We start from the raw sequence: 26,250 nt of genomic DNA on the forward strand, positions 1-26,250 counted from the left end.
CTAATTAAAGACTTTGGTTCATATTCACTGAGTAGAAATTGTGTTATATGCAGACCTTTATGGCAGTTATAAAAGAGACTTGATATAGTTTTTAAAGTTTAGTAATGATAGCTACTTTGCTACCCTTTACATCTCCTTTGTGCCAGGTACTGTGTTAATGACTTTACATACATTATAATCTCTAATCCTTAAAATGGTTCCAGAAAATAGAATGTGTTATCTTCATTTAATGGACAGGAATCCTGGGCTAGTAAGGATTTACTAGGCTTAAGATTTAGGCTTAAGATTTTGATTCTGAGTTTGATTGTAAAACCCTAGATTTCTTTATTTAATTTTATTTCAGTATTTTGGTCTTTCCTTTTCCTTTATAGAGGACAGTTAGAATGAGTATGATTTCAGCTAATATCATGGTCCTTTGGGTTTGGGATCTCCAAATTGAACTGAGAAAGGTCTACAAAGAATTATAGAAGATGCCCCAGGGAAAAATAAAGGAGTTGTAAAGTTTTCTGTGTGTGTGTGTCTGTCTTTCTGTATGTGTGTGTCTGTGTGTGAAAGAAAGAGCATGCATACTTGCTTTTCTGAGAAGAGATGTTAAGTATCTAATTAGATGGCACTTTCCTATGTGTTCTCTTATCTGAGTTGTGAATAATAGGGGAAAATGGAAAAGCCCTGGAATTACTAGAGAGGGGAGACAGGTAGTGGTGAATTAACAGTAACTGGGTCAAGAAGCTTGTTTTTATCTTCAAGCAACTTAGTTGCCATTGGAATGATCTTGTTTCACCATGTGAGAATCAGTCTATAGGCATTTATTTTTTTAACATATCCCTAGATGATTACTGTTTAATTGTATGTGAGTTGTATCACAGTGTTAGGTTGAATTTCAGAGCAGAATTTTTATAAGAAAATCTTGGCCAGTTATTTCCCAAATAGACAAATTGTGTGAAACAATCCATATTTTGCAGATTTTTTTTAATTTAAAAAATAATTGTTTAAATTTGGGTCCTTTTAATTTCATTTTTTTCCTTTCCTACCCTGTTTGCAGACATTTCAACCTACGAATGAAGAGGGACACTTCCCTTTTCAGTGATGAATTTAGGGTGGAAACATCAAATATGGTACTTGATTATGATACCTCTCATATTTACACTGGACATATTTATGGTAAGTTGAACCTTAAAAGAACCCTCTTTAATTTTTTTCTACACAAGGAAATATATGCATTTTGAAGTATAGGCAAATATTTCAGAAAGATGGGATAAGTCCTGGGGAGATTTGAGTGTATCGTGAAGAGCAATGGGCTTTGAAGAACAAAGTAATTCTTGGATCAGCCTTTACATATATGTTTAGTATTGAATTATGCAGCGTCTGACTTCTGAAAGGTATGAAGTTTTGACTCTCTCACTACCTCCAAACTGTTAGGTTTTTAAAAAAATTTTAATGATTTATATAATTTTCTGATCTTCCAAGCAAGGAATTAACAGTAACTTAACTATGTTTTATAACGAAACTGTAAAGATTATCTTAACAGCCAAAAATAATGTGACAAAGTCGTTCATAGGAAAATCCTCCCAGGGCCTTCCTTCCTCTGGATCTATTTGCTTTTTGTTCACAATTCTAATGAATTTCTCTTACTATACCAGATTTAAAAAGGTATTAGGGAGATGGGGGGCACACTTATTAGCCCAATAGAAAATTACATCTGTCAGCTGAGTAATGTAAGAAGAGTAGAACAATTGATGGAAGTCGTAAAAAAGTTTAAAAAAGTCTTCTGGCGGCATTAGGGGCAAAATATCATTGAGTTACAACTGTACGTTAATAAATACTCAAGATGATCCTATTTATTAAGAGTTATTAAAGTTAACTGAAAGTTAAATTTTATGTCTACATATTAGAGAGATTTCCACTCAAAATCCTAACTTGAAAAATTAAATTCTTTGAGAAAGGTTTCTTATTTTTTTTTATGATGATGGGTAAATGAGGCATTTCTGTACTTAAAATTTCTTATTTGTAGATCAAGCGTAGTTAAAAAATTAGAAGTTTTTTTGTATTCTTATAATTCTTTAATGGAAAAGGAAAGTATTTTTCCATAGGTCGAGATTTCTAATGTTAGATTATAGTTTTCTGTTATTTTCTTGATCATTTATCTTGCTGGGCAAGTAACTTAGTAGTCTCCCAGCACCCCCCCAACCCCAGCTTTTTTTTTTTTTGGTAGGTGATAGTCAAAAAGTGTACAAGACTAAATGAGTTTGCAGATAAACATCATATCATTTAAAATACAAATGTCTTGGAGTCAGCTTCAGTCTATGATTAACTTAAAGTCAACTAATTACTGTTAATTTACAACTTAGAAATTGCAGAAAGCCTGATTTTTGTTTTAATGAGAAATTTTTAAATGGCAAATTTAACTTTTAAAGCCCCCTCCTAACTTCCCACCTCTTCTTATTTGATGTTTGGTACTCAGCTTTTCTTTATGACTGTATTAAAAACCAAAACTACCTTTTTTCTTATTATTTTCTTTCCTTAAAGAAGTATAATTGATGGGACATTATCATGAACCTTTTCCCAATATCTTAGAAAGAATTGTTGGCATACTTTTGTTCAAATTGCTTCTGAAATATTAAATACTGTCTTATTTTTAAAATGTATTTATAAAACCTACTGGTGGAAAGGAAGCTAAAAGGTTCGTGCAGAATATATTAGGTGGGAAAGGAACTTTTTTTCTTACGGCAATGAGAGTAGAAATTCAAGAGATACTTTAATATCTTTATTTTGAAAGTATATATTTTATCAGTGGATCTGCTCGCCTCTAAGTTTATTGAAGTCATTTTTTGAATGACTATTGCATGCATGCCAGGCGCTGTGCTAGGTTCTGGGAATTTGATCGTCAGCAAGACAGATGTTCCATTTTTCATTGTTGTTACTATATATATACTGTACATATTTTAACTAAGTTCTAGTTGTTGTTCACATTCAGGTTGATATATTTCATGTGAAAATTAATTTCCCCAGTAAGTTTGTATTTAGTTTTTTTTCAGTACATAAGAATGGCTTTATAAAGGAGAATGAATTTAACATTCATGTGCAAATCAAATTTTTAAAAGTTTGTGGCTTTCATTAATAGGTGAAGAAGGAAGTTTTAGCCATGGGTCTGTTATTGATGGAAGATTTGAAGGATTCATTCAGACTCGTGGTGGCACATTTTATGTTGAGCCAGCAGAGAGATATCTTAAAGACCGCACTCTGCCATTTCACTCTGTCATTTATCATGAAGATGATATTAGTAAGTACTTAAATTTTGCAAAGAGTATATAAATAGTTAAAACTATGTGGAGACAAATGAAACCTGAGCTGTTTTCTTTCCTAAGCTATTAATCAGGCTAGAAAATAGTTTCACAACTAAAATCTCAATTAAAGAATAGATCTATATAGTTGAGACAGTATCATTGTCAGTCTGTGCCAGTACTACTTTGTTGATATGCTACAACCAATTCTATTTGAACTATGAGTCAACTAACTCTGATTGAACTGGAAATTCTATATTGTGATATCATCCAGTTATTTAATGCTGTAACACCTTTGTGTGTGTGGCCTACCGAAGCATCATCTTCTTATGGAAATTTCAGTGTGGATATTTGCATAGTATTTAAAGAATATTTTAGATCTTTTTGTAATTTCTAAGCCTTTTGAGTATTTCTTTTTGGAATCTTGAAATGACTTCCACTTGGTAAGACTTCCGATTTATCTTTATGGATTTTGTTCTTGATCGTGGTCTTTATATGATGGTAATTTGTTGGGAGAGTTCTTTTTCTGTGTTTTAAGAGTAGAAAATGTATTTAGACTTCCCCTTTTCATTCTACCATTGTCTGTATATCCATAGTCATTTAATCACGAGAATGCTGTAATGAAATGACCCAGAAATACATTCCTCTAATTCACAGGCCTCTTGAATACTCATATTTTATTTTTGACTGTAGTTAAGAGTAGTCTATCAATTTTTGCCTATTTTCCTTATTTGGCAGCTTCCAGGCTTCATTTTCCTTTCTACATATAGAAATTTGTTGTCAGTAATTTCGTTCTCACCCCTGGTAATGAATGTACTGGTAAGTCTCAACAATGTTGACTTCTTGCTCTATCAGCTCTGACAGTTTCTGTACTTAAGTCTGTCCAACTGCTTGTCATCTCTAATGCTCGATTACTATAGAAAATAGCATAATTATTCTAGATAGAATACATTTATGATTTTGGCTACTTTTTAAATCATAAATTCGTTAATGCTACTTGTGCATATTTTTGCTCATCCCTATTTGATTCCTTTTCCAATTTCCCTTCCTGGTATTTCAGACTCTCCTCAAGCTCCAAGCTACAGTCTTCCTTCACAAGCTAGAGTATGAATTCCTTTGCCTTCCTTTCTTTCTGCCAGTAGAATTATCATCTACTTCATTTGTATGTTACTTTGTAATTTTCTGAGTAAGCTAATCATTTTTCAGGTTTACCTCCCCTACCAGGGTGTGTAAGTTCTCCAACTGCAGTTTCTGTTTCTTTTGCTCCTTTAGCATTTCAGATATCATTTATCTCTGCAGCAGTTTCTTCACTGATACTTAATAAAGTCCTGCAACATTTTCCCTGTAATGTTTTCTCAAAATCAAACAAGACCTTTGGGAAAGAAAGGAGAAGAAGAAATGATTGACACATTTTGAACTGATGATTTCCTTCCCATGATATTGTAATCAAACATTTTCCTTTGCTTTGTATGTCTTATAAGTATCTTCAACTGTGTTTGTTCTGCCTTTTATGATTTCTGTTGTTTGTCTTCTCTCTCGTTTCCATTCTTCTCTTACCTACTTGTATGTAGTTTAAGAATGTTCTGCTCTTTTTTCATACTTCTGTTTCTTCCTCATCATATAATTGCATTTCTTTCACTTTGCATCTTATAGTAACTTTCAAATATCTCCCTTTATTTCACCCTTTTCTTTTTCCCCAGAGGTGATGAGTTAGCTTGCAGAATCAGTGACATTGGATGCAACTTAGTTTTCTGTTCCTTTTGGCATTTAACTTTACCATTGATTTCAGTGCTTAACTCTTACTTGTCTTGGTAAACATATATTCATGGTAGGGAGATCTTTTAACGTTCTGCTTGTTATTACGTGCCAGTAGTGGTATTAGAGCTTAAAAACAGCAATGTTTAGAGTGATTTTGTTTGTAACTTCTTCTGGTAAATGGAAATGTAATGATATGAGGATAAGAGTATGGGAAGCAATTGCCTTAAACAGAATTTTTAATGCTTGCAGATTTAGACAATTACTTTGGAAAAACTATCTGAAAATCTGTCAAGTTAACTACAAAAGGAAAGCACCCATGTATTAACCATTTAGTTTTTAAATAGTTGCTCTAGTCTAGATTCTAGACCAAGGGTTGGCAGACTTTTTCTGTAAAGGTCCAGATAGTAAATAATTTGTCTTTGTGGGCCATATTTGCTCTGTTGCAGCTGAATTCTGCCATTGTAATACGAAAACAGCAATAGGAAATATGTAAATGAATGAGCATGGCTATGTTCCAATAAAACTTACTGACACTTAAATTTGAATTTCATGTAATCTTAACATGACACAAAATATTATTCTTTTAATTTTTTCCCACCATTTGAAAATGTAAAAACCATCTTTAGCTTTCACGCTAAACAAAAGGACTCATTTATCTAGCAGGCTGTTGTTTGCTTACCCCTCTTCTAGAGGATGGCTAGATAAATTTACTTTTTTTTTTAATTGAAATATAGTTGACATACAATATTATGTTAGCTTCAGGTGTGCAACATAGTGACTTGACATTTAAATACATTATGAAATGATGACCATGATAAGTCAGTAACATCTGTCACCATACAAAATTATTACAGTATTATTGACTGTATTCCTTATGCTACCTCTCCACGACTTAACTTATTTTATAATTGGAAGTTTGTGCCTTTTAATCTCCTTGACCTAGTTTGCCCAGTCTCTTACTCCCCTTCCCTTTGGCAACCACTGGTTTGTTCTCTGTATCTATGAGTCGGTTTCTGTTTTGTTTTCATTTTTTCTTTTTTTTTAAGATTCCACATGTAAGTGAAACCACATGGTATTTGTCTAGATTAAATTTACTTTTAATTGGCCCTTTAACCTCTCTGTATAGAATACCTAAGGTTCTAATAGTATTAGTAGTAGTACAAGTAGTTATTACTCTTTGATGTATAACCAGCACCATATAAAGTTCTTTGCTTACATTATTTTGTTTAATCTTCACAATAACCCTATGAGGTATATAGGCACACATATTATCCCTACTTTATAGATGAGGAAACTAAGCCTTAGAAAACTTACGTCACTTGATTGTAGATCTCGTGTTCTTAACCATGTGTCTTCTGCTTCACTCCTGGAAGAAAGCTGTAAATTCTCACTGCCATTATTCCAAGGATTTCTGGGTCTTTTCTGAAATCTGTAAGCCTCCCTGAAATCACACATTTGCATCTATTGCTGTTTAGAGCCAAATTCTTTCCCTAACATATCTAGCAATGGATGCTTTATTTCACAACTAATTAAAAGGGAGAGGATGTCCCTTTATTATTTAATAATAATATTATTATTATTTTAATATAATTTGCTTAAGTGCCAATAATTTATTTTTACAGCTGAAATACTGCATGGCTGTTTAGATCATTGTGTATATACCTGAGTGAATTTGGTGTCCCTGTATTTGTTATTTTCAGCAGAAGCAAATGACAGGGGAGGCACGCCAACTTTGGATAGGAATCCTGATGAGAATTTGGCTACCCTCCTCTTAATACTGTTTTTGCAACTCTAAGCATAAATATATGAAACCACCATGGAAAATGATACTGATATTCTGGAGAACCTTAGGGAATGGCTTCTGAGGCTGTACCAGAACATAGAGACAGTTTTCAGTGAAAATATTTAATAACTTCTAGATGCTTTGATATCCAGTTAGATGTGAAGGTGATAACTACATGTAGTTATCAGCTTAAAATTCATACTTGTTCAATTCCATACTTAGGTGGTAAAAAACACTCTCTTCTAGGACATAGAAGTGTGAACAATTATGACAGGGTAAGAACACCATTTAGTCCTCTGCCTCTTGGCCCAGTTTATTTTAAAGAAACTGGGAAAAACATTGTCCCATAAACTATACTGCTAGTCTTAGTAATATGAATAGCTTTTAGGAATGATTGACTGTATGATTGCTTGGAATCATTATTACAATCATCGTTGTAAATAGTGGACCTTTGCACCCTTTTGTATACTACCTTTCTGAGAGGCAAAGGTCTAAGTAATTTTCCCATGCTGTACTTATGAAGAAATATTTTGTTTCTGAATTAAAAGATATTTTAAGTAAATACATGAAGCCACAGAGTAAGAGTGTTTAGGTTTATTCTTTCACTTCAGATTATTTATTTTCCTTTGGGTGGTATAGGAAAGCCCAAGGAGCTTGAATTTGCCTGTGCCTCATAGTATTGTATCAATAGTAGGTTACTCTTACTTTCAGCCTGTGTGCTAGCTGTAACTGTACTTATCGCTTCTTTCTCTTGTGCTTCAATGGGAAGACCCCTTATTTCTTGTTCTGAAAAATTGAGACTGTTAAATTTTACTTAACCAGTTCAAGGTGAAGGCCTCCTTCCGGTAGAAGCCTCTTCATTTGTGAAACTTCAGGATATTGCTTTTAATGAACCTTAAAAAAAATCAGTTAGTTTCATATTGTGTTTTTGAAGTTGTGGGTGTAAATGAGTTTTGTCATAGTCACTAAGACTTCCAACTCCTTTTGTGTCACTGTTAGTGGAAAGGAGGGACAAAGGATAGAAGGAAAAGAGGAAAGGAAGAATTGAATTGGAAAGTATTGATAATGACTAGCATTGTTCAAATCTGACATTGTTAGATTGTCACATTTTCCTTCCAGAGGTACCAGGAAATTCTGAGGATTATCATGGAAAGTTTCTATATGTGCTTAAGGTCCAGTCTGAGCTTGGAAATGTGCTTATGTGCATGGAGTTGTGAAAAACTGTGGTAGACACTTGGAAAGATTAAGGAGTGGAGTGTTCTGATTGATAATTCAGTAGCAGAATGGTTTAAGACTATGATAGGAAGTGCCTATGACTTCAGAACTCCCATAGTGTATACAGGTTTATTGGTTAATCTCTATACTGTATGTTTTAATTCACATGTTTTACTTAGCATTGATGTTAAATACTTAATTTTCTTAAGCAAAGTGGCAGTATTTAAAAGAAATATAAGAATTTAGTGGCATTGTTGACTCTGTTTTTGCTTTTTTTTTCTGAGTTAATCTCTAGGGAAATATAATTTCTCCAAATAATTCACAGGCACAAGTGAAGAAAAGTTGAGAAGCCTGTGAGAAATGGTAGCTATTTGAAAAATATTTAATTAGAAATGTAAGATATTTAATTGGGAACACATTTAAAAAAACAGATTAAAAAGAGACAGTGAGGGGTTTAATTCTTTTTGCAGAATTTGGAGAAAATATGCCCAGCCCTTTCATATTATTCAATCACAGTTTATTTTATTTATGTAAATAAGACTCAAGTTGAGAACACTTTAGATCAAGACATTTTCTGATTGGTTACCATATATATCGGGTTGGCCAAAAAATTCATTCAGGTTTTTCCGTAAGATGTTACGGAAAACCCAAATGAACTTTTTGGCCAACCCAATATATATTTGTATATATATTTATTTAAAAACATAAATAGAAAATATTTTGGCTGCATAATGATCATTTCAGAAACATAAGATTATTTAAAAATAACAAAGCTCTTATATTGTAAAACAGCTTTAAAACTCATCCTAGAAAGTAAAATTATATTTGGAAATTTTGTTCTTTTTTTCCGAGAAATATCACCTCATGATTGTGTTTTGCAGTGTTTGAGATGTTTTTACAAACAGATTGAATAAGAAAATTAATTCATTGTACATCTGAATATTGCATTGAAGATGCAGTTTTTAATAAGTTGTCATTATACTGTCAAGTCATATGTTTTGAGAGTTTGGAAGAAGTTTATAGACATTTGATGTGGTAGTAAGAAGAATGAATTTGAAAGTTTTAAATTAAGACTTCACAAGCATATGCATTTAAAAAATAGGGATTTTCTTTTGGGGGGCATTGTTTCTTCATCATACCTCATCAGCAAACTGTTCATGGAAAATAGAGTTTTCTGGAGTAGACCAGAAGATTGATGTAGTTGTGAATTCAATAGAATTCTGTAACTTTAGTACGATTGCAAAAGGGACTAGAATTAGTTCTAAACGCTAAGTTTGAAGATGATGGAAACTGAAGCCTAAAGAGTCTTAAGCCACTTGGGCAAGATATTTTCATGGCAAGGATCCATGTTTCCTGGCTTTTACTCCAGTACTTATTAGTTACATCGTAAGTTAGTAGAGACTTGTTTAAAGGTGGCTAAAGTCAAGGGACTTAATGACGGTAAAGACAGTTGTTGTGAGGATTAAAAAAAAGATTAGGAGAAAGCTAAGGCTTTATTTTTGGTATCATTGTTGATTTTGCAGAAGTGTGGCTATCTTCCCTACTGAAAAATAGAGTAAATTTACATTTTAGGTTCAACTTTTATGAGTGATGAGTTATAGAAAAACTAGTAGAAGTAGCATTGAGTATATATGTGTGTATGTACTAGGGATAAGAGGCGCTAAAACTAGGTCTTTCACATCTCTTCTAGCACAGTTCAATGCTTGACATTTATGCTAGCGACCTTGTGAGTGTGCCTGAGGACACTGGTCTAGGACTTGGGCCCTGTAAAGAGCTGCTTTACATTGTGATATCAGATTTATTATAAAAATGTTAAATTCTGTTCATGGTTTATAAATTTGGAGATTAGATCATCTCCATAAGCAATCTTGTTATATTTATATTCAAACATTAGACTAGGAATTCACTGATGTGGATTTTACTGCTTTCAGCAACTGTAGAGGCTTAGAATTGCTGGGGAAGGAAAAAATTGCCCTCTGCCCTTTTTAGGTTCTTCTAGGTGGTCTAAGAATTAAATTGACATGAGACAGATTAAAAGGAGAAAATCAAATTTAATTATGAATGTACGAGGTCTCCATCAGAAAAATGAGGCCCCAGTTAGGCAATTGAGGTTTATATGGCATTTGAGAGGAGAAGGGGCTAGGGGTTTGGTACTTCAAGGGGGAGGAAAAAAATTATAGGAAGATGGAAAAGCAAATGTTGGTTAAACAAATGTTTGCTCTGCCATGCAGGGACAAGGGGACACAGAGAGGACTTGGTCTCTGGGCCCTGCCAAGTTCCTTCTACCACACCTAGCCCATTATCTTTGTAGATCTCTCTGTGGATAGTGCTGTTCCTGAACCAGGCCCTTTATCTAAATTCTTCTAGGCAGTTAAAGGGCAGGTAAAAAGAAAGACTTCCTTAATCTTCTGTTTCTTAAAAATAATCAGTCTAAAATAATCCTTATGCCAGAGAGAGACATTTTGGGGTGGCAGATTTTGTTCCCCTGCAGAATCATGGACTTAAAGGCAACCTTGTAGGGGACTTCCCTGGCGGTCTAGTGGTTAAGACTCTGCACTTCCAATGCAGGGGGTGCGGGTGTGATCCCTGGTCGGGGAACTAAGATCCCACATGCTGCGTGGCACAGCCAAAAAAGGAGAAAATATTTTAAAAAAGGTGACCTTGTAGATCAACTACTGACCTTGTAGTTAAAACTGTTGCAGAGTTTAATTCATTTGCTTAAGATCACACAAGTTAGTGGGAGACATGGTAAGGAAAAAGCCCAAGAGGTGATGTGTCAGAACTGAGGCATGGCATTTGTATGAGAAAGTGGTTTGAAGGGAAATCTGGACGAAGTTTTACAATAGCTTTGTGACCTTATGCAAGTAAGTAACTTTACCTTTTCTGGGTGTCATTTTCTTCATGTTATAAAGTGAGTATGTAGATCATTAATACTTCTTATTTCTTCTAAAATTTGATGATTCCAAACTGCTTTTGCTCTAAAACTGGAAATATTTTTGGTTTTTCTGATTATCAAATGACTATATAAAATAGACATTTTTGCTTGTGAATTAAGTAGAAGATGAAGTGTATCCACCACCATTAGCATTTTGGTGAATAGCCCTTTAGGTCTTACTTATCATTTTTTTTTCTTAATAAATTTATTTTATTTATTATTTGAGTGTCTAATCTGTACAAGACACTTTCAGATACATTGGATACAGTGATGAACAGGGCAAAGTTTCTGTACTAACGCACTTTACAGTCTCCTGATCAGAATAATAGAGCAACATTTCTCCTGTTGACCTGATACCCGTGATTCCCTTGGCCCCCAACACTAACCTTTCTTAAAAAACAAGGGTGGGAAGGGACATGCCTGGACCAGCTCTGAGTTTCTGTTTCCTGGGAGAGCAGGGTTGTGAGTGCATGTTGAAAAGGGGACCATCTTTAGCTTACTGTCCTTCATACTATGCCCTTCTCTCCCTGCTCTCCCCACCCTCCCCAAACAGAGACTGGTTGTGGGGGATGGGGAAAGGGGCACTAGGGAGAAAGGGCCTCTGTCCACTGCAATTGGAAGAGGGAAGGGTATTTGGGGGCTGTTTGGCCCATCCGTCCATTCCTCCACACTCATCATCTCTCCTTAAAGAAAACAAAAAGTCTGCTCGTCTGTTTACTGTCTCAATGAATCCTTGTGGATTTTTGGCAACTTTGGGAGTCAATGGCATTTTCATGGGCAAGGACCCAACCTACCTACCCTTCAGATACCTAACAAATCAACTTTTTGTACAGTGTCTGTGGAACCACTGTCTTTTAAATTCAATGAATACCATAAAAGTTGGGTCATTTGATTGAATTTAGTGATTCATATTGTGTCATTGGAGGAATTGCACCAAGTTTTGATGGTTAGAGAGTTATCTCATAGCTAAAGCTTTGGACTCTGCAGTCAAATTCCTAACCTGGCAGTCACTTTGAGGGAGGGATGGCTTGCGGGGAGTAGTGAGGAGGTAAAGTCTAGTCTAGTTAGTCTGTAGTGAGAAGTCGGTGTTTTATGCATCTCTTGGGCAGATGATCTGAACTGTAAATATTCCCCCTTCCTGGAGTGGATGATTGAGAGTTAACTAGAGCTATTTCCTGCTTGAGGTGGTATCACAATATATGTATTATTTATATCTGTGCTTTCTACAACAAAACAGAAGCAAGAGGTTGGCATGCAGAGGAACTGGAAGAAAGGCCGTAGATTTAAAGCTGATCTTTGTTTTAAATAGGCTGAATATTCTACGCCAATGACTCATTCTTTGTGAAAGAATATGCTGTTTGGCCTTTTCAGGGGAACTACAGTTGCATCCTATGATTTAGCATCTCAATGAGGGCTTATTCATTAGTTGAACAAAGGCTTTTTCTAGAAATGGGGATTATATTGTCAGTAATTTTAGAGGGAAAATGTCATTGTCCATTTTCATAGTTAATGTGGTGACCAGGGAAAATAGGTTCTTTTAGAAGTTTTGAAAGTATATGGGAAACATTTTATACTCGATTCCTTTTTTTCTATTGGGAGAGTTTTGTGCTGACAGATTTTGAAGCATATATAAAATTTATGATATATAAGATACAATTTACAAAGAAACAAAGCACTCTAGTTCTTTTAAATATTCTAATTCTTGATGTTTCTTTTTTTAAAAACAATTAATTAATTAATTAATTAAATTTTGGCTGCGTTGGGTCTTCGTTGCTGCACGAGGGCTTTCTCTAGTTGTGGCGAGCAGGGGCTACTCTTTGTTGTGGTGCGCGGGCTTCTCATTGCGGTGGCTTCTCTTGTGGAGCACGGGGTCTAGGCACATGGGCTTCAGTAGTTGTGGCATGCAGGCTCAGTAGTTGTGGCTCACGGGCTCTAGAGTGTAGGCTCAGTAGTTGTGGCACACGGGCTTAGTTGCTCTGCGGCATGTGGGATCTTCCTAGACCAGGGCTCGAACCCGTGTCCCCTGCATTGGCAGGCGGATTCTTAACCACTGTGCCACCAGGGAAGTCCCTTGATGTTAATAATGTTTTAAATTATAGTGTACTATATAAATAATAGTTTTATTTTTTAATTCCCCTACACATTTATAAATAACAAGAGAGTTTCAGTAGTTTGACAAAAAATTTTGAAGGCCATGGAGCAGTTGTAATTTTCCCCATTGATTATTAAGATCACTTTGTATAGTTTCAGCTTGCATGGTCAGTTTTACTGCCTACAATACAGTGGTAAAGCGCGGACTGCCTGAAGTTAAACAGTGAAATAGGATTGAGAAGGGACTCTGGAAATACATTATCATTGTCAGGTGGCATAAAGGAACTGCTTGAGGTTACAGATTATAATTTTTTTTTTTTAAAGATTTATTGATTGATTGATTGATTGCTATGTTGGGTCTTCGTTTCTGTGCTAGGGCTTTCTGTAGTTGCGGCAAGCTGGGGCCACTCTTCATCGCGGTGCGCGGGCCTCTCACTATTGTGGCCTCTCTTGTTGCGGAGCACAGGCTCCAGACACGCAGGCTCAGTAGTTGTGGCTCACGGGCCCAGTTGCTCCGCGGCATGTGGGATCTTCCCAGACCAGGGCGCGAACCCGTGTCCCCTGCATTAGCAGGCAGATTCTCAACCACTGCGCCACCAGGGAAGCCCCCAGATTATAATTTTTGAATGAGAATAGTTAATAGTTACCAGTTGCTTCTCCAGCCCCATTCAACTGGAGCGGTATAGGTAGAGAGCTGAATTTAAACAGGTTTTGGTGGACAGTTGGGAAGGGGTTGGTGGCAAGGGAGTTTAAGGTAAATGCAGTGGAGTAATTATAATAATAATTGACTATGGGATTTAAGCTGAATAAGGAGAAAGAGAATATCCACTAGTGAACAGGGTGGTAGCATAGGTGGATTGAAGGGTTTTTGAGATGTCAAAGTATTGTTGGAGTCTAAAGGGAATGTTCTGAAAAGATGAGTGGTGGAAAGAAAGGATGAGGAAGTTGAGATTAAGAAGGGGTTTCAGAAATTGAAGTAGGAGAAGACAGTTGGAGAAAAGGTAGGATGAGTGTATTGGAAGGATCATCCCCATTAATGTTGAAATCACTAAGAATTATGATTGGGTGGTACCAGAGAGAGTGACAGTGAGTTAGGAGCTATAAATAAGGTAATAGAGGGAAGTAGTGAATTGGAGGCAGCAAAAACTTATAGTAAATTGGAGTACTTGATGGTGTAGTCTCATGACTATAAAAGCTGAGCCCCAATGAGAATAGTCCTGATGTTCCCAAGGCAGGAAGTGGTAGATAGCTGTGAGTGTTTAAGTAAGTGGGGGTCAAGGGAATGTCTTCCTAAGAACAGGGAGAGTTCTGGGGTTCCCCCTTGATTTCTTTTTTTTTTTTTAATAAATTTATTTATTTATTCATTTATTTAATTTTTGGCTGCATTGGGTCTTCGCTGCTGCACGCGGGTTTTCTCTAGTTGCTGAGAGTGGGGGCTACTCTTTGTTGTGGTGCGCGGGCTTCTCATTGCGGTGGCTTCTCTTGTTGCGGAGCACGGGCTCTAGGTGTGCGGGCTTCAGTAGTTGGGGCGCATGGGCTTCAGTAGTTGTGGCGCATGGGCTTCAGTAGTTGTGGCTCGCGGGCTCTAGAGCGCAGGCTCAGTAGTTGTGGCGCACGGGCTTAGTTGTTCCATGGCGTGTGGGATCTTCTCGGACCAGGGCTCGAATCCGTGTCCCCTGCATTGGCAGGCGGATTCTTAACCACTGCGCCACCAGAGAAGTCCCTAAGTCTATCATTTCTTCCACATTTATTGATTGGAATTTTACAGCTGTTGCAATCTTGACCTCTGGTAAAAACTAACATTTAAATCAGAGCTGTTATATCAATGTAAGTAGGTTGTCCATAACCCCTACCTCCTACCTGCCAGTTTAGATTTGTATTGTGATATTTAGTTAGTATTTCCAGTGAAATAGGTCACTAGTGTCCACTTCAGGTTCTAGATTTACTTAAGAAACAGTGCTTCTAATTATAATTCTATGTATTATAAGTATATGCTACTTAAGGATGTTTCAGTGCTTCCCCTCTAACCCATGTCTCCATATTTTATTTTGATAGTTCTCTTAATTATGGGTAGTAGATTGAATTATAAAATATGTTCATGAACTAAGGAGAACCTTAACAAGGGAAGTATGTGAACTTTGAGAGAGTGGAATAAACTTTTAAATGACTACACTAAATTGAACAGCTGTCTGGAAATAGAAACAATTCAGTTAAGGCTAAATTAATCACTGTTTAATTATAAAGGGAAAACAAGTGATAATAAAATAGTTATTGCTTTGTAAAGCATTCACTTGAATTATACATTGAAGAAATTTAAACTCAGTCTGCTTTTACTGTGCCATAGAGCATGTTTCTAGGTTACTTTCCCTTATGACTAGTTGGTATTCATTGAAGGAATTCAAACCAAATATGATATTATATTTGCCTAACTGTAGTTCAAATTGAGGTAGCTTTGTACATTTGCAGAATAAGAAATTTAATGTGTTTGAATGGAAAGTTATAAATTACAAAATGAAGTAAATTGCAGTGTTAAAATGCTCTATGTATCTGAAGTGGGACAGGTTGGGAAAGTTAAACGCAGAATAAAGAATGATTATTATTCTTTTTTAGAATTCACAAATCATTCATATGACAAAAACTTAGAGACCAATGATGTTGAAGGAGAACTTCAGAACCTGCCAGGTTTTAAAAGTAGAATGCCTAGCATAATGCCTTTCCCATTGGAGCCCAATAAGCATTTATGGCTTTCATTAATTATGACAGTTAAATTTTCATTTATAAGATAATTGGTAATACCTAAACATGTGACAGTAATAATATTTCTTCTTTGTGTTTTAGACTATCCCCATAAATATGGTCCACAGGGGGGCTGTGCAGATCATTCAGTATTTGAAAGGATGAGGAAGTACCAGATGACTGGTGTGGAAGAAGTAACACAGGTAAGGATTTTAATACAAACTTGTGTTTAAGAAATGGAAGTGAACTTGGGTTTGTGTTTCTGCATTAAAAATGTATGTTCTAGGATTTCTAAAAGATTTATACTGCCGTCGGGAAATATTTATATTTTTTAATGCTCAAAGAGGCCAAGTAACTTGCTTATAATAAAGGTGTGATGCTGCGATTTGAATACAAATCTGCATGACCCAAAAAACATAACGTGTCCAAAATATTCTCTTACGTGTTTTATCATAAAATTAAAAAATATCCAGTCTGACCATGTATTTTGTATAAACGTGTTTGTATTAATATGAAAATTAGAGTGACCAACTTCCCCTGGTTTGCCTGAGACTTCTCCAGTTTAACGTTGAAAATCATGTGTCTCTAAGCAAACCAAGATGGTTAGTTACCCTAATAAAAATCATAGTACTTTTGATATTTTAAGTTTTTCTGCCATTGACTGTTGACGTTTTATTCTTTTTTGACCTCCTTTATTTCATTCATAGGTGATAGTTTTATGGTTATTTAAAACACAAGTTTAAAATTAAAAAAAATTTATTTTTATAATAAAGCATCATATATCTTGAACATCCTTTCTAAAAGTAGTAGCATCGATTAACATTTCTTGAGTCGCAAATGCAGATTTGTATGTTTCTTAATCTGCAAAATGGCATAAATAATACCATATCAAATGGGTCTTTTTAAGTCTAAGTGAGATTTTATTCTTGTCTTCATTGAACAATTTTGTATTGATCTCCCATATGTCAGAAGATCTGTGATAGGTTCTGGGAATATGTGGAAATTAAGATGAAGGCTTGTCCTCACAAAGTTTATAGTTTAATTGGAGACACAGAAAAATTGAAGATAGTAGGAAATGGAAGAAGATTAAGCAAAGGGTGATATTCTACACACAAGAAGACTAGTTAACCTAGCCTTGCAAGTGTTTGAGGACAATAATCAGAAACTAAAAGAAAAAGCAGAAGTTAGGTTGACCATGAAGAGATGGAAAGAGGAGGAACAGTATATACAAGGCCAGAGAGATAGCAAGACCAGTAAAGAATTCTTAACTTCAGAGTGAGGTGCAAAACTAGAGACAAGGAGACTAATTAGGAGTTGTTGCAGTTATTCAGTTGAGAAGTGATAGTGGCTTGTACTAAGGTATCGACAATGTGGATAGAGAGGCTGAGAGTATAGATTGCTAGATATAATACCGTTTAACAGTGGCTAGACATAACATTTAATATACAAATGTAGGTTGTATTTTTTTACATCAGCAACAGACCACCAGAAATGTCGCGTAAGAGAGGATACCATTAAAAATAATATCAAGAATATTATGTATCAAAGAATAAACGTAACAAAGAATTATAAGACCTGTATAAGGAAAATTACAAAATTTTATAAGAAATGTTACAGATGATTGATTTTATTATGGAGAGGTATACTATATAAATTGGAACATAATACCTAATATAAAAACATTAATTTTCCCCATATTGATTTGTAGATTCAGTGCAATTCCATACAAATTACAACATGATTTTTCACAGCACTTGATGGGTCTAAAATGTTACACGGAAAAGTGAAGGCTAAGAAGAAGTGAGGCCCATCTGAAGGTGATGAACAGGAAAGAGAGATTTACCCTGGAAGATATTAAGACTGACTCTAGTAATTGAGAGTGTACTTTCAGCATAGGGATGTACAAATTGACCAGAGGAGTAAAATTGAGTGCTCAGGAACAGAGCCATATGTATATGAAACTTTGTTATGTGGTAGAGGTGAAATCTCAAATCAGGGAGGAAAGTAGAGACTATTGAATAAATGGAGCCAGAGAAAATGTTTATCCATTTGGAAAAAATGAAGTTGGATCTTCATCTCACATCATATTTAAAACAAAACAAAACTCTGTAAAGTACTAAAACGAAAACTTTGAAACTCTTAGAACAAGTAAGTGGAGATTTCCCTTTCCAGCCATGATAGAGTAACAGGTATCCAACTAGCCATCCTGCAAAAAACAACTGGAAAACAAAACAAGAACCACAACAACAAAAAGAAACAATTGTTTTCAAATATTGGCCAACAGGCAGTACAGGATTGAGATACCTGAGAGAGGAGAAATAAATATCTCTGTGATTTCCCTGACTTTTTGACTGGAGGCAAAATTTTAGGAATGGCACAGTGAAGGGCATTTCAAGAAGAGTAAGAAGTGCACAGCGCTGTTGCACAATTGAAGAGATACGTTCAGGTTCTGGAAGGCTGAGGTATCTGGATTTATGGACATAGTACCTGAGAGGAGAGAGCTATGCTGAGAAAAAGCTATAGATATCTGCACAGGGGTCACCTTGAATCTTAGCCGGATTCTAAGCTTTGCATGCACAGGGTAGGATTCTCTGAGAAAACTACCCGAGAAAGAAAAACTACTGAGGAATCTATGAACTGAACAACTATCAGAACTTGTACTTGGTAGAGATCCCAAGCCATGTTTGGAGTAGGCTAATCTCATCCTAGACTAAAGGCTACTCCAGACCTGTCCTAACTAAGCTGAAAAACCAAACTTCAGGAAGATCAAGGTGATTTTCAAGTAAATTAGTTGCCTGTCAGAACAAAGCTCAATAATACTTGTTAAAGAAGGACACTGAATGCAGATACTCAACGATGTAGCATTCAGAATGTCAGATGTTCAGAAAACATTGCTAGATGACAAGAAGCTCAAGAAGTTGGAAAATGTGATCCATAATCAGAACAAAAAACCACCCAGATAGAAACAGACTAGAAATTACAGGCATTAGCACATGAGAGCTTTGAAACACCTCATATTAATGTGTTCAAAAAACTATGAAAACAAAGAGAAGAGAATAGTAATTATAATAAAAGAACCAAATATAATCCCCCAGTGGGGATTTATCTAGTAATTGACAAACAGATTTTCAAAGTTATATGGAAATGTAAAGGACCTAGAATAGCCAAAACAATTTTCAAAAAAGAACAAAAGCTAGAGGAGTTATACTACCTGATTTTGAGATTTACTGTAAAACTACAGTAATCAAGATGGTGTCATCTTGACCTCAGGATAGACTTAGGTCATGGAGCAGAATAGAGAGTCCATATCCATTTGGCCAGTTGATTTTCACAAAAATCCCAAGGTAATTTAAAGGACAAAAGAGCAGTCTGACAGATAGTACTGGAACAATTGAATATCCATAAAAAAAAAGAACCTCAGTTTATACCATTACACCTTATACAAAAATAAACTCAAAATGGATAATAAATCTGCATGCTTAAAGCTAAAACGTAAACTTCTAGATAAAAACATAGAGGAAATTTTTGTGACTTTGGAATAGACAACAATTTCTTAGGACACAAAAATACCCTGCCGAAAAAAATTACGAACTCGACTTTGTCAAAATTAAAAACTTCTCAAAAGATGCAGTTAAGAAAATGTAAAAAGAAGCCACAGACTGTGAGAAAAATGTCAGCAGTACATATATCTGACAGAAGCCTTCTCCAGAATATAACAAGAAATCTTATAACTCAGTTTTTAAAAAATGGTCAAACCTCAGTTAAAAAATGGGCAAAAGCATTTGAAAAGACATTTGACAAAAGAAGATATTAAAAAATATTTTGTATTTTGAAGTAGAGAAATACTTTGAATAAGGCGTGGAAACTTTGACTATTAAAGAATTGATGTATTTCACTCTATGAAAATTAAGAGTGAAGGACACCTTAAAGTGAAGACAGTTATAAACTTTGAGACAATATTCACAATTCATAACATTGACAAAGAATTGTTTTCAAGAAATAGAGAAGTAGTCCTTCTCCTGTTTAGAACAACTAATAGAGACCAACCTGACCTCAAAATATGAATATTTAAAAAAATATATGTTTATGTTTATATTTGTGTCTGCATGTGTGTGTATTTGTTAGAAGGCGTTGGAGAGATAACAAAGCTGTGAAGAAGTGTGGGACCAGATCTTAGGGAAAAAAGAGGGCACTTAGGAAGGTGAGCCTGACGTTCAGGGCTACCTTTTCTCTAGCTTTATCTTCCAGTTCCTGAGGAGGGTAGCTAAGAGACTGAAAAGCTGAATAGAACCCTCCAGATTCTTGAGGCTAAAGATAAAAATACTATTTCGGGACTTCAGGTTGGGATCTTGAATGATAGGCTGCTCCGTAGAAGTAAGGGTGTATCAGAAAGTGTTCTGCCTCCCCTCCCAGGGGTTAAAGTTTCACACCACATCTTCTTAATCTCTGATTGGATTAAGGTAATCGAGGATTACTAGTGCACCAAGGCTCATTGCCTGCCAGAAGTGAAAACAGATTTTCTCTTGAGAAAGATATCATTACTTGTTGCCTCAGATTATATCTATGGTTTTCCATGTACATCATCTGGCACTCAGTTCAAAATAATCAGCACATTAGCAAATGAGACAACATGATGGAAGAGTGAGAGGGAAAAAATTATTTATCAAACATTAGCCATTCAAGAATAAATGACAGGTGTACACCCTCAGAGAGCTTACAGTATAGCTGGGGTGTCAGACATGTAAACAACCTAAAGGTATGTGAATAATGAAATGATCAGACACAGATACAGACTTTATAATATGTTCAAGTACATAAAGAGGAAATTAAAAATTTCAGCAGAAAATTGAAAATGAACAAAAGAACCTGATGGAAATTCTAGAATTGAAAAATATAACAACAGAAACGAAGGATTTGACGGGCTTAGATCTGAATAGTACGTCATAAAAAAATAGGGTAAACCACTTAGAAACAAAAGTGTAGAAAATACAGAAAAGAGTTTAAGAGACATAGGTGATACATTAAAAAGGTCTAAAGTATGCGTAATTGATATCTCAGAAGGAGAAAAAATGAGAGTGAAATAGGGACAGATGGTGGCTGAGAATTCCACATATGACAGAGAATATCAAACAACAAATTTAGTAAACCCTGTAATTAGCGCAGGAAAAGTCTTTCACAAAGAAAATAACACTAGCACAATATTAGAAAAGTCTAAAAACCAAAGAATATACTCAAAGCAACCAATAAAAAAAGTCTAGTCACCTTCAGAGAAGCAACAGTAAAAATGACAGCTCATTTCTCATTGGAAACAGTTGAAACCAGAAGACAATGGAATGTGCTGAAACAGTAACTGCCATCCTAGAATGATGTACTGAGCGAAAATAGATAAAAGTACAATGAAGACAGTAACTAAGAGAACAGTCAAACATGGAGTTGTCAAGGGAGAAGGAAATTATAAAATGTGAGTGTAAATTTGGAATTGTGGCTTAAAATTTAATTAAGTTGAATTCTCTATTACTCTGTCATCAAAATTCACTTAACATGGTGCTTTTAGATGTCAACAAATGTTTAAGTGCTTGGATTCAATAGCAGTGTTAATTCTTTGAACAAATACTTATTGAGTGTCTACTGTTTGCCTGCAAAGTGTGTGTTAGCTGATAGCAGTATAGTGAGACGCAAACACCGAGATAATTCCTTCTTTCCAGAACTCTCATTCTAGTGGTTGAAGTAATAATGGTGGTGGGCTGGGGACAGAAAATAAACAAATAACCACATGATAAACTGTAAAGGACATGGGTACATTGTTCTGTGAGGTGGTATAAGGGGTGAATTGATCTCTGCTGAGTCTGAAGAAAAGAAGTTAACTAGGTCAGGAGAGACAGCATCACCGTGTGCAAAAGACTGTGACAGGATGCAGACCGTGTGTTGGAGGATTGGAAAGAAGGCCTATGTAGCTGTAGCACAGAGAGCTATTGTTGGGTACTGTAGTAGGGTCTCTCTGTGAAGTAATATGGAATGGGACGAAACTGGGCAGGTAAGTAGAGTCTGCAGTGCTGACTGGGTGGTGCATATAAAGGATTTACGACTTTATCCTTAGAGCCATGGGAAATCATTGAAATACAAATGCAGGTGGGTAATATTTTCAAAATTGTGTTTTGAAAGGATTGCAGTATGAAGATTAGATTGAAGGCCACAAGTGGATAGAGGTAGATTCCCATTGCTCAGATTGCAATACTCTAGGTAATAAGTGATGGTGGCTTGGGCTAATGTGATGGAGCTAGAGGTAATGGACAGATGCCCTAAGTATTTAGAAGCTAAATCTGACAGGGCTGGGTGATAGATTGGGTATTAGAGGTGAGGTAGAGGAAGATATCAAAGTATTGTAAACTACCGTAAGACTTGCTTTATATTTACATATTAAATGGTATGTTTTGAAAATGTTTCAAAGTTAAAGAATTGCTTGAATAAATAAGTCATCTATATAGTAGAATGTTATGAGACTGAAAGTGGTGTTTATGAAGAATTTTTAACAGTGCAAGGAAATACCTATGGTTTTACATAATAAAGTAGAAAGTGAAATTGTTTATAATGTGTATTCTTAACTATATAAAATTATAATAGTGAAGCATACTGCTGATTAGAAATGACTCTTTTTGACATATAGACACCTCAAGAAGAACATGCTATTAATGGTCCAGAACTCCTGAGGAAAAAACGTACAACTTCAGCTGAAAAAAATACTTGTCAGCTTTATATTCAGACTGATCATCTGTTTTTTAAATATTATGGAACACGAGAGGCTGTGATTGCCCAGGTATTTATAATTTTGCTACTATTTTAGTTTTCATATTCTCATATTGTTTCATTATACCTGTATATTCCTCTAAAAATTAAAGTTAGTGCATATCTCATTTTGGAAAAATAAAGAGTATGTATTTTCAATTGTGATATGAGAAAATATGTACGATAAGAACACAAATAACTGAAAGACCAGTTAGGATATTTTAGTGTCATTCTAAAGAGAGATGTAAGAAAATGATTTCATGAAGGAGATGATGACACTGGGAGCTGAGCTTGGAAAAGAGGGTCAAATTGTCATTTGTGGTCTTAAAGGAGGGAAAGGTAGAGGAGTCTTTCCAATAAGAATAATTAATTTCTATTCTGTATTCTCCTTGTACTTAACACTTTTTAAGTTACATTACTATCTACATTTGTGTCTTATTGAAGTATAAATTTTTTGGAGACACTCTTCAAAATATCCTTCATTTTGAAGGTATCCAGTGAGAGTTTGATGAATGCATTTTGAGTCCAAGGATTTGAGACTGAGAGGGTGGAGGTGTCATTAGTATAAATGGTAAACTCATTTTGTTGGTGGTGATGAACTTACTTTTAGACGCGTTTAAAAGCCCATGTACATGGTGATTGTAGGGTATTGAAAATGTAGAACTGGAGCTTGGGAGAGGTTAGCCTTGAGCTTTCTGCATGGAATTTAAGGGTGCAAAAGAGATAGTTAAAATAAGGAGAGAGAATGAAATCAAAAGGGAAGGAACTGGGAGATAAAAATCTCTTTATAGTGAATAGGATGACAAGGAGAAGCTATGGGCTAAAATATAATAGTTAAAGAGGTAGGAGATAAAATAGGATTAGCCAAGGAATAAGCAAAGTTTCACAACAAAATGCATAACCAATAGTGTCATATGTGGAGATACCAAAGAGAATGACTACAAAGTAATTAACTCGATGTATATGTATGTCAAATATACAATGTATATTTGTATATGTATGTCAAATCATGATGTACACTTTAAATATCTTACATTTTATTTGTCAATTATACCTCAGTAATGCTGAAAAAAAGAGAGAATGATTATAAAGGTTAGCTGATTTTTAGTTATTAGAATATTATTGATGGACTTTAAGCAAGCTCTCAATAAAGTTGTGAGGGTGAAAACATTGTGAACAATAAGGAATGGGTTGGCAGGAGCAGTTAGGGTTTCAAGAGATGTGAAAAACAGAAAAAAAACGGTGGCTTAGGAATAATATGGAATATTTGAGTGAAAGGGGGATACATGAGAAGTTGGTCAGAAGAGGAAAATGATCCAGTAGAGAAGCAGTGTAAGATATGAGAAAGAAAAACTGATGTGAAACAATGTCCTTGAAGATCCAGTAAAGATTGGGGTTAAGAATATAGAAAAGTTACTCTTTAAGGAAGAGTTACCATTTGAGGGAGATAGAAATGGATAAAGATAGAAAAGTTTGGAGACTTCCCTGGTGGCGCAGTGGATAAGACTCCGTGCTCCCAATGCAGGGGACCCTGGTTTGATCCCTGGTCAGGGAACTAGATCCCACTTGCATGCCGCAGCTAAGGAGCCCGCCTGCTGCAAGTAAGACCTGGCGCAACCAAATAAATAAATACATATTAAAAAAGAAAGAATGAAAGACAAGTCTGAAGGTTAAAAGAGCAGGAGATCAAGATGAACTCTCAGTAAAGTAAGATGTCTGATCAGTCATCTGTGGAAAAATGTTTGAAATACCACTGTTGGGGGTGGACAAGGAACAGTGAGAATTGGATAAGGGATTGCTAGGCCAAGCTGAGGGTAGATAGCACAGATTTATAATGGACTTTATCAGCAGTGTTATGATATTCTTTATCATTGTTTGGCAACCTGGGCTACTTTTGAAATTATTATTGTTAATGCTTTTACTTGACTATTTATGTTTATATAATTTCTTTGAAAATAGTTTTGAACCTATATATATATGCATGTTTTCACATAAGTGGTAGCAAGAGTGCTTTTTGTAAATGAAGATGGGAAGGTTGTCTATAGAGTGGTTTAGAAGCCAGAGAGTTAAGTTGGGAGTCAGCTAGGATATCACCCTGTTTATCTCTTCTTAGAATTTAGCAAAATCTGAATGTATGTTATTTATATTTGTATTACTTCCTTCCCTTCCTCCCCCTCTAGAATAAATCTGTAAATTTATAGGGACCTTCTCAATTTTGTTCACCCCTATACCTCCAGCACCCTAAAACAGCGCCTACCATATAGTAAATGGTAGACAAAACTTACAGAATATGTACTAGTGCATCAATGGAAAGACTGAAGTCAGAGAATGACTGAGTGTTCTGATATTATCAGGGAGGTATTCACAGAAGATGTTTGAGCTGAGTCTAAGGGGTAGATACCCTAGGCATAAGGAAGCAGCATGCGAAAAGGCATGGAGGTATGACATTGCAGGATGGATTGAGGAAACCAAATTTTATTGGATTGGCCAAAAAGTTCGTTCAGTTTTTTCCATAAGCTGTCACTAGTAGTGCTTAATTGTCTTTAATTTCATTTGAAACAATTTTGTTAGATTGTATTGTGACAGCTGTCAGATCAGCATGCATTAAAAAAAAACTTATAAAAATTGGTGAATTTTTGTGTAGCCATTTTAATATTGAAGATGGAAGAAAAACATTTGGCATATTATGCTTTATTATTTCAAGAAAGGTAAAAACACAACTGAAACGCAAAAAAAGATTTGTGTAGTGTATGGAGAAGGTGCTGTGACTGATCAAACGTGTCAGAAGTGGTTTGTGAAGTTTCGTGCTGGAGATTTCTCACTGGACGATGCTCCACGGTTAGGTAGACCAGTTGAAGTTGATAGCAATCAAATCGAGACATTAATTGAGAACAATAAACGTTATACCACGTGGGAGATAGCCGACATATTCAAAATATCCAAATGAAGCACTGAAAAGCATTTGCACCAGCTCGGTTATGTTACTCGCTTTCATGTTTGGGTTCCACGTAAGTTGAGCGAAAAAAACCTTGCCCGTATTTCCGCATGTGATTCTCTACTTAAACCTAACGAAAACGTTCTGTTTTTTAAAACAAATTGTGACGGGCAATGAAAAGTGAATATTGTTCAACAGTGGTCCCCAACCTTTTTGGCACCAGGGACTGGTTTTGTGGAAGACAGTTTTTCCACGGATGGGGGTGGGGGGGATGGGTCAGGCGGTAATGCGAGCGATGGGGAGCCACAGATGAAGCTTCGTTTGCTTGCCCACTGCTCACCTCCTGCTGTGCAGCCCAGTTCCTAACAGGCTGAGGACCACTACTGGTCCGCGGCCCAGGGGTTGGGGACCCTTGCTGTACAATAATGTGGAACGGAAGAGATCGTGGGGCAAGCGAAATGAACCACCACCAACCATACCAAAGGCCGGTCTTCGTCCAGAGAAGGTGATGTTGTGTAGATGGTGGGATTGGAAGGGAGTCCTCTATTATGAGCTCCTTCTGGAAAACGAAACGATTAATTCCAGCTAGTACTGCTCCCAGCTAGACCAACTGAAAGCGGCACTCGACGAAAAGCGTCCGGAATTAGTCAACAGAAAACACAGAATCTTCCATCAGGATAACACAAGACCTCATGTTTTTTTGATGACCAGGCAAAAACTGTTACAGCTGGGC

The 26,250-nt window shown here is 35.7% G+C and overlaps 1 protein-coding gene across 1 annotated transcript in view; it reads left to right on the forward strand.

Annotated features, from left to right (window-relative positions):
• Positions 1-26,250, forward strand: part of ADAM10 (ADAM metallopeptidase domain 10) — a 114,633-nt gene that overhangs the window by 44,011 nt on the left and 44,372 nt on the right. Inside the window, exons 3-6 of the mRNA XM_059913180.1 lie at positions 1,043-1,161; positions 3,122-3,280; positions 15,902-16,002; positions 22,464-22,613. Coding sequence (XP_059769163.1) covers positions 1,043-1,161; positions 3,122-3,280; positions 15,902-16,002; positions 22,464-22,613 — 529 coding nt within the window. The remainder of the gene's footprint in view (positions 1-1,042; positions 1,162-3,121; positions 3,281-15,901; positions 16,003-22,463; positions 22,614-26,250) is intronic.

This window comes from Balaenoptera ricei, chromosome 2 (genome assembly GCF_028023285.1).
Source record: "Balaenoptera ricei isolate mBalRic1 chromosome 2, mBalRic1.hap2, whole genome shotgun sequence".
NCBI lineage: Eukaryota > Metazoa > Chordata > Mammalia > Artiodactyla > Balaenopteridae > Balaenoptera > Balaenoptera ricei.